General features: G+C 47.6%; 1 protein-coding gene across 2 annotated transcripts in view; it reads left to right on the plus strand.

Moving 5' to 3' along the window:
* Positions 1-518: 518 nt before the first annotated feature.
* Positions 519-14,413, plus strand: part of PIGS (phosphatidylinositol glycan anchor biosynthesis class S) — a 72,975-nt gene continuing 59,080 nt past the window's right edge. For both annotated transcript variants that reach the window (XM_063955980.1, XM_063955979.1), the window contains exons 1-3: positions 519-624; positions 702-841; positions 8,156-8,267. In XM_063955980.1, coding sequence (XP_063812050.1) covers positions 591-624; positions 702-841; positions 8,156-8,267 — 286 coding nt within the window. In that variant the 5' untranslated portion in view covers positions 519-590. The remainder of the gene's footprint in view (positions 625-701; positions 842-8,155; positions 8,268-14,413) is intronic.

Here is a 14,413-nt window from a genome sequence, read left to right on the forward strand (position 1 = left end):
TATTGTTTTTATAGACAATGAGCTAGATCCACTTCTAATTCCATTCCTGACTTGTAGGCAGCGTATGTTATTTCCCGTACAGTAAATGTAGCTGTGACATTAACTGAAGTGGAATTATTGTTTTTATAGACAATGAGCTAGATCCACTTCTAATTCTGCATCTGAACAGCAGGGGGCAAAAACGTACATAAACAGAAGGGGAAATACAGGGTTTATAATAAATAATCTAATTCCTCTTCAGTTACTGAAACAGAAGGGGCTCTAGTCCCTACTTTAATAGTGTCTAGTTCCCCTTCCGTAAAAACGTACATAAACAAAAGGGGAAATAGAGGGCTTATAATAAATAGTCTAGTTCCTCTTCAGTTACTGAAACTAAAGGGGATCTAGTCTCTACCCTTCCCGTACAGAAACCATGTAGGAACCATTTTTCCTGAGTCCTTTATGTATAAGCCTGTAATATCTGCGGCCTCCATAAAAATGGCCGATCATATGGGACATATCTGGAGACATTTTTATCACTGGCTAAATAATACTCTGTGATTGGCTGTTGCCCTAGCCATCCGCAAAGCTGCCGGTGTGTAGACACAATAATGGTGGCACCCATGACAGCAGCCGCCGCGGTGGGTGAGTATTGTTGCCCGGATATGTGGCATCGCCCAGACTGACTGACGGGCTGATCTCATGCATATTCTGCTCCCCAGAGGCCTCCCGCGGCCGGCGTGCCGCCTTCTCCATTGCCCTCGTCGCTGCTGTGGTTGGGTTACCCCTCTGGTGGAAAACAACAGAGACTTACCGGGCGTCTCTACCGTACTCCGAGATCAGCCAGCTGGGCCTCCTGCGGGTATGAGCAGCTGTATAGTATGGTGGCTGTCTAATAAAGGTTTCCCTTTGTGCTGCTTATTATGGTATCTGTGTCAGCTGGGGTGAGCCTCATATATAATAAGGCTGATGAATGATATCGGCTATGTTTATCCCTGGTGACACCAGATGCATACCATTGTATTATTGTTCTGCTTTTCCCACTAACCCTTGCAATGACCTGAGCTGTAGATGCAGTTGTAAACAAGTGTTGCACTTGGAAAAGCAGACACACACACACCCAGGGTTGCAAGCAATTCCATTTGGCGTCAGATTTTATCTTTTTTTTTCTATTGCAAACTACACTTGAATGTGCAATTTAAAGTAGCAGTGAATCAGATTTGTGTGCATCGGGATCACGTCAATGAGTGTCACTGGTGTTTGGACGTAGGAGTAGCATCATGTGGTGGAGTAGACGGTTCTGGGCTATTTGGAGGCGAGCTTACATAGAAACCTAGAACTTGACGGCAGATAAGAACCACTTGGCCCATCTAATCTTACCTAAAGACATGCTTATGCAGAGATCTGTCTGGTCTCCTGCTTTGAGGATAGGGTTGGTGCAAATGCAGATAAGTGGTTATAGTAGTTCTTATACGTGGAGGGTTGGGGTGGTATGGCCAAGTCAGAATACTGGTAGATTTGTAACCACTTTCTGTGTGACTTGTGAAGAGCATAGGACTCTTTCTAACAATTAATAGAAGTTAGAAATTTTTTACTCAAAACATTTTACCTTTCAAATAAAATGTTTTTCTTGTTAACATAAATCATCCATCTGGTCTATTATAGTACTATCAGATGTGTATGCTTACTCTATTTAAAAAGGTATTCCTTTTATGTAGTTAAAGATTTAGTTAGGGCCAGTCTCAGCTTTGAAGTCATCCCAGGGGAGGATTTAGGGGTGAGGTCATCCCTAGGCAAAACAGTGACTTCTGCCCCCACCGACCTAATTTTATTATTTTTATTGATTGATTATAAGCCCTCGTTTGATTGGCCATTTATTAGATAGATAAAGAAAAAGCCTCTAACTGACATTTGTTTATTTTCAATAATGTATACATATTTATTAAGTGGGACAGCTTACAGGGGCAGTATGTGTATAACCTGCCTGTTTACACTCCATTCAAGAGGGCATACGGGACAGTGCAGTGGAAATATTTTGCAGTTACTGGTACTTTTTACACAAACATCCAAGTGCCGCCGGCCCTAGGCACGTGCCTAGTGGGAAAATCACTACTGGGTGGCACCCCCTCTCCTCAGAGCTGACTTCTGTTGCCCATCACTGATGTAAAGGAAGCCAGGCTGTCGTCTGGGAATGTGCATTTAACCTGACTCAACTCCAAATCCTTTATTCACTTCTGGCCTGGCTTCTTCTCCATTCCCTGTCACTATCATGCATACAATTTGTTGATAAGGTGTTTTCTCTGACGTCCTAGTGGATGCTGGGAACTCCGAAAGGACCATGGGGAATAGCGGGCTCCGAAGGAGGCTGGGCACTCTAGAAAGATTTATGACTACCTGGTGTGCACTGGCTCCTCCCACTATGACCCTCCTCCAAGCCTCAGTTAGATCTTGTGCCCGGCCGAGGTTGGATGCACACTAGGGGCTCTCCTGAGCCCTTAGAAAGAAAGTATAGATTTAGTTTTTTTATTTTCAGTGAGACCTGCTGGCAACAGGCTCACTGCAGCGAGGGACTAAGGGGAGAAGAAGCGAACTCGCCTGCTTGCAGCCGGATTGGGCTTCTTAGGCTACTGGACACCATTAGCTCCAGAGGGATCGACCGCAGGCCCAGTCCTTGGTGTTCGGTCCCGGAGCCGCGCCGCCGTCCCCCTTACAGAGCCAGAAGCAAGAAGAGGTCCGGAAAATCGGCGGCAGAAGACATCAGTCTTCACCAAGGTAGCGCACAGCACTGCAGCTGTGCGCCATTGCTCCTCATACACACTTCACACTCCGGTCACTGAGGGTGCAGGGCGCTTGGGGGGGGCGCCCTGAGCAGCAATAAAAACACCTTGGCTGGCAAAAATACCACAATATATAGCCCCAGAGGCTATATATGTGGTAAATACCCCTGCCAGAATCCAGAAAAAAGCGGGAGAATAGGCTGCGGAAAAGGGGTGGAGCTATCTCCCTCAGACACACTGGCGCCATTTTTTCTTCACAGTGCAACTGGAAGAAAGCTCCCCAGGCTCTCCCCTGTAGTTTTCAGGCTCAAAGGGTTAAAAATAGAGGGGGGGCACTAAATTTAGGCGCAATATTGTATATACAAGCAGCTATGGGGGAAAATTCACTCAGTTATAGTGTTAATCCCCACATTATATAGCGCTCTGGTGTGTGCTGGCATACTCTCTCTCTCTGTCTCCCCAAAGGGCTTTGTGGGGTCCTGTCCTCAGTCAGAGCATTCCCTGTGTGTGTGCGGTGTGTCGGTACAGCTGTGTCGACATGTTTGAGGAGGAGGCTTATATACGGAGCAGATGCCGATAAATGTGATGTCGCCCCCTGTGGGGCCGACACCAGAGTGGATGGTTAGGTGAAAGGTATTAACCGACAGTGTCAACTCCTTACATAAAAGGGTGGATGACGTAACAGCTGTGGGACAGCCGGCTTCTTAGCCCGCGCCTGCCCAGGCGTCTCAAAGGCCATCAGGGGCTCAAAAACGCCCGCTCATTCAGATGGCAGACACAGATGTCGACACGGAGTCTGACTCCAGTGTCGACAAGGTTGAGACATACACACAATCCACTAGGAACATCCGTGACTTGATCCCGGCAATAAAAAATGTTACACATTTCTGACATTAACCTCTAAAAATGGGTTTTTATGTTTGGGGAGAAAAAGCAGGCAGTGTTTTGTTCCCCCATCAGATGAATGAATGAAGTGTGTGAAAAGCGTGGGTTCCCCCTGATAAGAAACTGGTAATTTCTAAAAAGTTACTGATGGCGTACTTTTTCCCGCCAGAGGATAAGTTACGCTGGGAGATATCCCCTAGGGTGGATAAGGCGCTCACACGGTTGTCAAAATAGGTGGCACTGCCGTTTTAGGAACGGCCACTTTGAAGGTACCTGTTGATAAAAAGCAGGAGGCTATCCTGAAGTCTGTATTTACACACTCAGGTATTAGACTGAAACCTGCAGAGCGTGCTGCTGCAGCGTGGTCGGTGACCCTGTCAAACATACTAGTTTCCTAACATGAGAACATATTAAAGACGTCGTCTTATATATGAGGGATGCACAGAGGGATATTTTGCCGGCTGGCATCCAAAATGAATGTAATGTCCATTCTGTCAGGAGGGTATTAGAGACCTGTCACTGGACAGGTGATGCTGACTTTAAAAGGCACATAGAGATTCTGCCTTATAAGGGTGAGGAATTATTTGGGGATGGTCTCTGGGACCTCGTATCCGCAGCAACAGCTGGGAAGAAATATTTTTACCTCAGTTTTCCTCACAGACTAAGAAAGCACTGTATTATCAGGTACAGTCCTTTCGGCTTCAGAAAAGCAAGCGAGTCAAAGGCGCTTCCTTTCTGTACAGAGACAAGGGAAGAGGGAAAAAGCTGCACCAGTCAGCCTGTTCCCAGAATCATAATTCTTCTCTCTCTTCCTCTGAGTCCACAGCATGACGCGGGGGCTCCACAGGTGTAGCCAGGTACGGTGGGGGGCCGTCTCAAAAATTTCAGCGATCAGTGGGCTCGCTCACAGGTGGATCCCTGTTTCATTCAAGTAGTATTTCAGGGGTACAAGCTGGAATTCGAGATGTCTTCCCCCCGCCGTTTCCTCAAATATGCCTTGCCGACAACTCCCTCAGGCAGGGGGGCTGTGCTAGAGGCAATTAATAAGCTGTATTCCCGGCACGTAATACTTAAGGTGCCCCTACTTCAACAAGGACGGGGTTACTATTCCACACGGTTTGGGGTACCGAAACCGCATGGTTCGGTGTGACCCTTTTTTATATTTAAAATCCTTGAACACATACATAAAAAAATTCAAGTTCAAGATGGAATCGCTCAGGGCGGTTATTGCAAGCCTGGACGAGGGGGATTACATGGTATCCCGGGACATCAAGGATGCTTACCTGCATGTCCCCATTTACTATCCTCGCCAGGAGTACCTCAGATTTGTGGTACAGGATTACCATTACCAAGTCCAGACTCTGCCGTTTGGACTGTACATGGCACCGAGGGTGTTACCAAGGTAATGGCCGGAATGATGATACTCCTTCGAAAAAGGGGAGTTTTTAATGATCCCGTACTTGGACAATCTCCTTATAAGGGCGAGGTCCAAGGAGCAGTTGCTAGTCGGGGTAGCACTATTTTGGAAAGTGCTACAACAGCACGGTTGGATTCTAAACAGTCCAAAAACACAGCTGTTTCCTACGACACGTCTACTGTTCCTGGGGATGGTTCTGGACACAGACCAGAAATAAGTGTTTCTCCCGGAGGAGAAAGCCAAGGAGCTGTCATCTCTAGTCAGAGACCTCCTGAAGCCAAAACAGTTATCGGTGCATCATTGCACGCGAGTTCTGGGAAAAATGATAGCTTCTTACGAAGCAATCCCATTCGGCAGGTTCCATGCAAGAACTTTTCAGGGGGACCTGTTAGACAAGTGGTCCGGATCACCTCTTCAGATGCATCGGCTGATAACCCTGTCTCCAAGGACCAGGGTATCTCTACTGTAGTGGCTGCAGAGTGCCCATCTTCAAGAGGGCCGCAGGTTCGACATACAGGACTAGGTCCTAGTGACCATGGATGCCAGCCTTTCAGGCTGGGGGGCAGTCACACAGGGAAGAAGCTTCCAGGGACTTTGGTCAAGTCAGGTGACTTCCCTACATAAATATTCTGGAACTGAGGGCTATTTACAATGCCCTGAGTCAGGCAAGGCCTCTGCTTCAAAACCGGCCGGTCCTGATCCAATCAGACAACATCACGGCAGTCGCCCATGTAAACCAACAGGGCGGCACAAGAAGCAGGATGGCGATGGCAGAAGCCACAAAGATTCTCCGATGGGCGGAAAATCATGTGTTAGCACTGTCAGCAGTGTTCATTCCCGGAGTGGACAACTGGGAAGCAGATCTTCTCAGCAGACACAACTTCCACCCGAGAGAGTGGGGACTTCATCCAGAAGTCTTCCAAAGGATTGTACACCATTGGGAAAGGCCACAGGTGGACATGAAGGCGTCCCGCCTCAACAAAAAGCTATAAAAGATATTGCGCCAGGTCAAGGGACCTTCAGGCGATAGCTGTGGACGCTCTGGTAACACCGTGGGTGTACCAGTCGGTTTATGTGTTCCCCCCTCTGCCTCTCATACCAAAGGTACTGAGAATAATAAGAAGGCGAGGAGTAAGGACGATACTCGTGGTTCCGGATTGGCCAAGAAGAGCCTGGTACCCAGAACTTCATGAAATTGTATCAGAGGACCCATGGCCTCTGCCGCTCAGACAGGACCTGCTGCAGCAGGGGCCCTGTCTGTTCCAAGACTTACCGCGGCTACGTTTTGATGGCATGGCGGTTGAACGCCGGATCCTAAAGGAAAAGGGCATTCCGGAGGAAGTCATTCCTACGCTGATTCAAGCCAGGAAAGATGTAACTGCAAAACATTATCACCGCATATGGCGGAAATATGTTGCTTGGTGTGAGGCCACAAAAGGCCCCAACAGAGGAATTTCAACTAGGTCGATTTCTGCATTTCCTACAAGCAGGAGTGTCTATGGGCCTAAAATTAGGCTCCATTAAGATACAGATCTCGGCTCTGTCGATTTTCTTCCAGTAAGAATTAGCTTCAGTACCTGAAGTTCAGACATTGTAAAAGGAGTACTGCATATTCAGCCCCCGGTTGTGCCTCCAGTGGCACCTTGGGATCTCAACGTGGTGTTGAGTTTCTTAAAATCACATTGGTTTGAACCACTAAAAACCGTGGATCTAAAATATCTCACGCGGAAAGTGGTCATGTTATTGGCCTTGGCTTCGGCCAGGCGTGTATCAGAATTGGCGGCTTTGTCATATAAAAGTCATTATCTGATTTTCCATATGGATAGGGCAGAATTGAGGACTCGTCCCCAGTTTCTCCCTAAGGTGGTATCAGTTTTTCACTTGAACCATCCTATTGTGGTGCCTGCGGCTACTAGGGACTTGGAGGATTCCAAGTTACTGGACGTAGTCAGGGCCTTGAAAACTTATGTTTCCAGGACGGCTAGAGTCAAGAAAATTGACTCGCTATTTATCCTGTATGCACCCAACAGGCTGGGTGCTCCTGCTTCTAAGCAGACTATCGCTCGCTGGATCTGTGACACGATTCAGCAGGCGCATTCTGCGGCTGGACTGCCGCATCCTAAATCAGTGAAAGCCCATTCCACAGGGAAGGTGGGCTCATCTTGGGCGGCTGCCCGAGGGGTCTCGGCTTTACAACTTTGCCGAGCTGTTACTTGGTCAGGGGCAAACACGTTTGCAAAATTCTACAAATTTGATCCCCTGGCTGAGGAGGACCTTGAGTTCTCTCATTCGGTGCTGCAGAGTCATCCGCACTCTCCCGCCCGTTTGGGAGCTTTGGTATAATCCCCATGGTCCTTACGGAGTTCCCAGCATCCACTAGGACGTCAGAGAAAATAAGATTTTACTCACCGGTAAATCTATTTCTCGTAGTCCGTAGTGGATGCTGGGCGCCCATCCCAAGTGCGGATTGTCTGCAATACTTTTAAATAGTTATTGCTAACTAAAGGGTTATTGTTGAGCTATCTGTTGAGAGGCTCAGTTGTTTTCATACTGTCAAACTGGATATAGTATCACGAGTTGTACGGTGTGATTGGTGTAGCTGGTATGAGTCTTACCCGGGATTCAAAATCCTTCCTTATTATGTCAGCTCGTCCGGGCACAGTGTCCTAACTGAGGCTTGGAGGAGGGTCATAGTGGGAGGAGCCAGTGCACACCAGGTAGTCATAAATCTTTCTAGAGTGCCCAGCCTCCTTCGGAGCCCGCTATTCCCCATGGTCCTTTCGGAGTTCCCAGCATCCACTACGGACTACGAGAAATAGATTTACCGGTGAGTAAAATCTTATTTTATTCCACATATCCCTTACCTTTGTCATTGCTTTGCTCACCTTTTTTTTTTTTTTTTTTTTTTTCATACATTCCTATTGCTGTCTGTTCTTTATGGTATTGCTTCTAAGTTACTTTAAATGAAGTACAGACTAGATTTGGCTGTAGCAATTACATTTTCATATTTTTTTTTATATGGCTGAGGTTTTTATGAGTATTTGTCCCTGACATATGCAGTGTGTATAGCATAACATGTTCTAATTTTATATATTAGTTGCAGCTCACTGTCCCCATTGAGGTGATATTTTCTAGAGGAACTTTGACAGCAGAACAGCAAAGGAGAATACCTGCCTCAGATTTGAATGAGAAAGAGACTGTACTAAACTGTGAGTATATTTTCTGGACTGATGGAAGGACTAAATAATGACTACATAACATGCTTTTTAATGTAATTCTTTATTACACACACTGCAGCTGATGTATATACTCATTTGCAGAATACGGGCACACAGAAGTACGTACAATGCAGTCCTCTTCATTTTGGCCACATCTACACTTGTGACTGAAGAGGTGGAACTGTTTTGTAATGCAGCGTTTCTCACATATATAAAGTTCATTGAGTACGTGTTCACACAAATGCAGCCTATGTAAAACTGGGCATACGAAATTTATACACCTGTGTTATACCCAGTAACCCCCTTCCTTCCATTAGCCCTTGAAAACCTCGACTATATCTCACCTGTAGGACAGCAAGTTCCATGCTAAGTATTGCAGCTTTTCAGCAGTTATATCTGTAACATGAAGCCTGCTCCTCTCTAGCTTACTTCATCCATTTGCATACCACAGTCAGCTTTTAAAATGCAGGTAGCTTCTCAAAGAACTACATTGGTCACCTCCGCGAGCCTTAGGAGTCGGGACAGTGCAAGAAGAATCCATGCTTTCATTTATTTATTACCGGTTATTTATATAGCGCACACATATTCCGCAGCGCTTTACAGAGACTATTTGCCCATTCACATCAGTCCCTGCCCCAGTGGAGCTTACAATCTAGATTCCCTATCACGTATACACACAGTCACATTCATGCTAGGGTTAATTAATTTTTGTTAGGAGCCAATTAACCTACCAGTATATTTTTGGTTTGTGGGAGGAAACCCACGCAAGTACGGGGAGAATATACAAACTCCACACAGTTATGACCATGGTAGGAATCCAACCCATGACCTGAGTGCTGTGAGGCAGTAATGCTAACCATTACACCATCCGTACTGCCCTTTCATGCTGTTGTTTCCATATCATCACCCTACTATCTGTATGGCGTAATTGAAAATGTGTTTCGTCAGACAACTTAATTTATTCCTGTGTTACTGAGCAAACATGGTTTCGCCATGTTTGCTACAGATCACAATAACATATGGATAGGCCTCCTTTTTCTGTAATCCATATGTTCATTGAGAGGCCATCTGAATTGGTCCCTGTTTTAGATTATCCATAATTTGATGCCTGTCTGTGGGACTGGACATGTCTTCCCACACTCCTTTCCACTTGAGCATCCGATAGCCATTGACGACCACAGGCCTTGCGCTCAGACCTAGTTTTATCTGCTGATCCACTGTGTTTACACTTTAGCAACTGCCGCCCTCAAACAATTTACTAGAGCAGCCATTTTTCTAATGTTCGCCCCGCTGCTGTGAGTGCCAACAATCATTCCACATTCAGAGTCCGTCTGATTGTGTCATTTACCCATTTTTTTCATGAGTGACACACTTTGCGTTCCCATTATTATACAGATTTAGGCGTCATGTGTCAGCACTGACTGCGGAATCCGGTCATTTGACCGACGCTCAGGATCCCGGCGGTCACCATCCCGCTTCCGGGATCCCACCCGCTTACCAGCTCGACAGTCAGCATGCCGACTGCCAGGGACTAGTCCAACTCATGGGTGTCCATGACACCCATAGAGTGTGAATAGAACCTGTGGTGGACGCAGCGATCTCCCAGCCCCAACCCGGAATAGCTACTTTGCATAAAATCACCTGCTGGTCATAATAATACACTCAGTGTGGGGAGGACACTGGGCATATTACAGTATACAACATGTTGACATGATTAATGTCATTCTATACCATGTTTCCATTCTTCGTGTCTCCAGTTGTAGGTGACAAAAAGGACCAAAATAGTTTCTCTAACGTCCTAGTGGATGCTGGGAACTCCGTAAGGACCATGGGGAATAGCGGGCTCCGAAGGAGGCTGGGCACTCTAGAAAGATCTTAGACTACCTGGTGTGCACTGGCTCCTCCCACTATGACCCTCCTCCAAGCCTCAGTTAGATTTCGTGACCGGCCGAGGTTGGATGCACACTAGGGGCTCTCCTGAGCTCTTAGAAAGTTATAGTCTTAGAATTTGTTATTTTCAGTGAGACCTGCTGGCAACAGGCTCACTGCAGCGAGGGACTAAGGGGAGAAGAAGCGAACTCGCCTGCTTGCAGCCGGATTGGGCTTCTTAGGCTACTGGACACCATTAGCTCCAGAGGGATCGACCGCAGGCCCAGCCTTGATGTTCGGTCCCGGAGCCGCGCCGCCGTCCCCCTTACAGAGCCAGAAGCAAGAAGATGGTCCGGAAAATCGGCGGCATGAAGACTCTGTCTTCACCAAGGTAGCGCACAGCACTGCAGCTGTGCGCCATTGCTCCTCTCACACACTTCACACTCCGGTCACTGAGGGTGCAGGGCGCTGGGGGGGGCGCCCTGAGGCAGCAATAAAAACACCTTGGCTGGCTAAAATACCTCAATATATGGCCCCAGGGGCTATATATGAGGTAAATACCCCTGCCAGAATTCCATAAAAAACGGGAGAATAGGCCGCGAAAAAGGGGCGGAGCCTATCTCCTCAGCACACTGGCGCCATTTTTCCCTCACAGCTCGGCTGGAGGGAAGCTCCCTGGCTCTTCCCTGCAATTCTACAGTACAGTAAGAGGGAAAAGAGAGGGGGGGCATTAAAATTGGCACTGTATACAGTATATTATATAAAAGCTATTAGGGACATAACTCAGTTAGTCCCTGTATATATATAGCGCTCTGGTGTGTGCTGGCATACTCTTACTCTGTCCCCCCAAAGGGCTTTTGTGGGTCCTGTCCTCGTTTAGAGCATTCCCTGTGTGTCTGCGGTGTGTCGGTACGGCTGTGTCGACATGTTGAATGAGGAGGCTTATATGGTGACAGAACAGAGGCCGATATATGTGATGTCGCCCCCTGTGGGGCCGACACCAGAGTGGATGGATAGGTGAAAGGTATTAACCGACAGTGTCAACTCCTTACATAAAAGGGTGGATGACGTAACAGCTGTGGGACAGCCGGCTTCGCAGCCCGCGTCTGCCCAGGCGTCTCAAAGGCCATCAGGGGCTCAAAAACGCCCGCTCTCTCAGATGGCAGACACAGATGTCGACACGGAGTCTGACTCCAGTGTCGACAAGGTGGAGACATATACACAATCCACTAGGAACATCCGTGACGTGATCCCGGCAATAAAAAATGTGTTATACATTTCTGACTTTAACCCAAGCACCTCTAAAAATGGGTTTTAGGTTTGGGGAGAAAAAACAGGCAGTGTTTTGTTCCCCCATCAGATGAATAAATGAAGTGTGTGAAAGCGTGGGTTCCCCCGTTAAGAAACTGGTAATTTATAAAAAGTTACTGATGGCGTACCCTTTCCCGCCAGGTGGATAAGTTACGCTGGGAGATATCCCCTAGGGTGGATAAGGCGCTCACACGTTTGTCAAAAAAGGTGGCACTGCCGTCTTAGGATACGGCCACTTTAATAGGTACCTGTTGATAAAAAACAGGAGGCTATCCTGAAGTCTGTATTTACACACTCAGGTACTAGACTGAGACCTGCAGATAGTGCTGCTGCAGCGTGGTCGGTGACCCTGTCAAACAGGGATACTAGTTGGCAAACATAAAAACATATTAAAGACGTCGTCTTATATATGGGGGATGCACAGAGGGATATTTTGCCGGCTGGCATCCAAAATAAATGTAATGTCCATTCTGTCAAGAGGGTATTAGAGACCTGTCACTGGACAGGTGATGCTGACTTAAAAAGCGCATAGAGAGCCTTATAAGGGTGAGGAATTATTTGGGGATGGTCTCTGGGACCTCGTATCCACAGCAACTGCTGGGAAGAAATAATTTTACCTCAGGTTTCCTCACAGACAAAGGTACAGTCCTTTCGGCTTCAGAAAAGCAAGCGGGTCAAATGGCGCTTCCTTTCTGTACAGAGACAAGGGTAGAGGGAAAAAAGCTGCACCAGTCAGCCTGTTCCCAGAATCAAGATTCTTCCCCCGCCTCCTGTGAGGCCACACCATGACGCGGGTGCTCCACAGGTGTAGCCAGGTACGGTGGGGGGCCGTCTCAAAAATTTCAGCAATTAGTGGGCTCGCTCACAGGTGGATCCCTGTTTCTTTCAAGTAGTATTTCAGGGGTACAAGCTGGAATTCGAGATGTCTCCCCCCAGCCGTTTCCTAAAATATGCCTTGCTGACAACTCCCTCAGGCAGGGAGGCTGTGCTAGAGGCAATTAATAAGCGGTATTCCCAGCAGGTAATACTCAAGGTGCCCCTACTTCAACAAGGACGGGGTTACTATTCCACACGGGTTGGGGTACCGAAACCGCATGGTTCGGTGTGACCCATTTTATATTTAAAATCCTTGAACACAAAAATTCAAGTTCAAGATGGAATCGCTCAGGGCGGTTATTCCAAGCCTGGACGAGGGGGATTACATGGTATCCTGGGACATCAAGGATGCTTACCTGCATGTCCCCATTTACCATCCTCGCCAGGAGTACCTCAGATTTGTGGTACAGGATTACCATTACCAAGTCCAGACACTGCCGTTTGGACTGTACATGGCACCGAGGGTGTTTTATCAAGGTAATGGCCGAAATGTTGATACTCCTTCAAAAAAAGGGAGTTGTAATTATCCTGTACTTGGACAATCTCGTTATAAGGGCGAGGTCCAAGGAGCAGTTGGTAGTCGGGGTAGCACTATTTTGGAAAGTGCTACAACAACATGGTTGGATTCTAAACAGTCCAAAGTCACAGCTGGTTCCTATGACACGTCTACTGTTCCTGGGGATGGTTCTGGACATAAACCAGAAATAGTGTTTCTCCTGGAGGAGAAAGCCAAGGAGTTGTCATCTCTAGTCAGAGACCTCCTGAAGCCAAAATAGGTAGCGGTGCATCATTGCACGCGAGTCCTGGGAAAAATGGTAGCTTCCTACGAAGCAATCCCATTAGGCAGGTTCCATACAAGAACTTTTCAGAGGGACCTGTTGGACAAGTGGTCCGGATCGCATCTTCCGATGCATAGGCTGATAACCCTGTCTCCAAGGACCAGGGTATCTCTACTGTGGTGGCTGCAGAGTGCCCATCTTCAAGAGGGCCGCAGGTTCGGCATACAGGACTAGGTCCTAGTGACCATGGATTCCAGCCTTTGAGGCTGGGAGGCAGTCACACAGGGAAGAAATTTCCAGGGACTTTGGTCAAGTCAGGTTATTTCCCTACACATACATATTCTTGACCTGAGGGCCATTTACAATGCCCTGAGGCCGGCAAGGCCTCTGCTTCAAAACCAGCCGGTACTGATCCAATCAGACAACATCACGGCAGTCGCCCATGTAAACCAACAGGGCGGCACAAGAAGCAGGATGGCGATGGCAGAAGCCACAAGGATTCTCCGATAGGCGGAAAATCATGTGTTAGCACTGTCAGCAGTGTTCATTCCCGGAGTGGACAACTGGGAAGCAGATCTTCTCAACAGACACGACCTCCACCCGGGAGAATGGGGACTTCCTCCAGAAGTCTTCCAATAGGATTGTACACCATTGGGAAAGGCCACAGGTGGACATGATGGCGTCCCGCCTCAACAAAAAGCTATAAAAGATATTGCACCGGGTCAAGGGACCCTCAGGCGATAGCTATGGACGCTCTGGTAACACCGTGGGTGTACCAGTCGGTTTATGTGTTCTCCCCTCTGCCTCTCATACCAAAGGTACTGAGAATAATAAGAAGGCGAGGAGTAAGAACGATACTCGTGGATGGCCAAGAAGAGCTTGGTACCCAGAACTTCAAGAATTTATATCAGAGGACCCATGGCCTCTGCCACTCAGACAGGACCTGCGGCAGCAGGGGCCCTGTCTGTTCCAAGACTTACCGCGGCTGCGTTTGTCGGCATGGCGGTTGAACGCCGGATCCTGAAGGAAAAGGGCATTCCGGAGGAAGTCATTCCTACGCTTATTAAAGCCAGGAAAGAGGTTACAGCAACTCATTATCACCGCATATGGCGAAAATATGTTGCATGGTGTGAGGCCGAAAGGGCCCCAACAGAGGAATTTCAACTAGGTCGATTTCTGCATTTCCTGCAAGCAGGAGTGACTATGGGCCTTAAATTGGGTTCCATTAAGGTACAGATCTCGGCTCTGTCGATTTTCTTTCAAAAAGAACTAGCTTCAGTACCTGAAGTTCAGACATTTATA

The sequence above is a fragment of the Pseudophryne corroboree genome, chromosome 2 (assembly GCF_028390025.1).
Source record: "Pseudophryne corroboree isolate aPseCor3 chromosome 2, aPseCor3.hap2, whole genome shotgun sequence".
Classification (NCBI taxonomy): Eukaryota; Metazoa; Chordata; class Amphibia; order Anura; family Myobatrachidae; genus Pseudophryne; species Pseudophryne corroboree.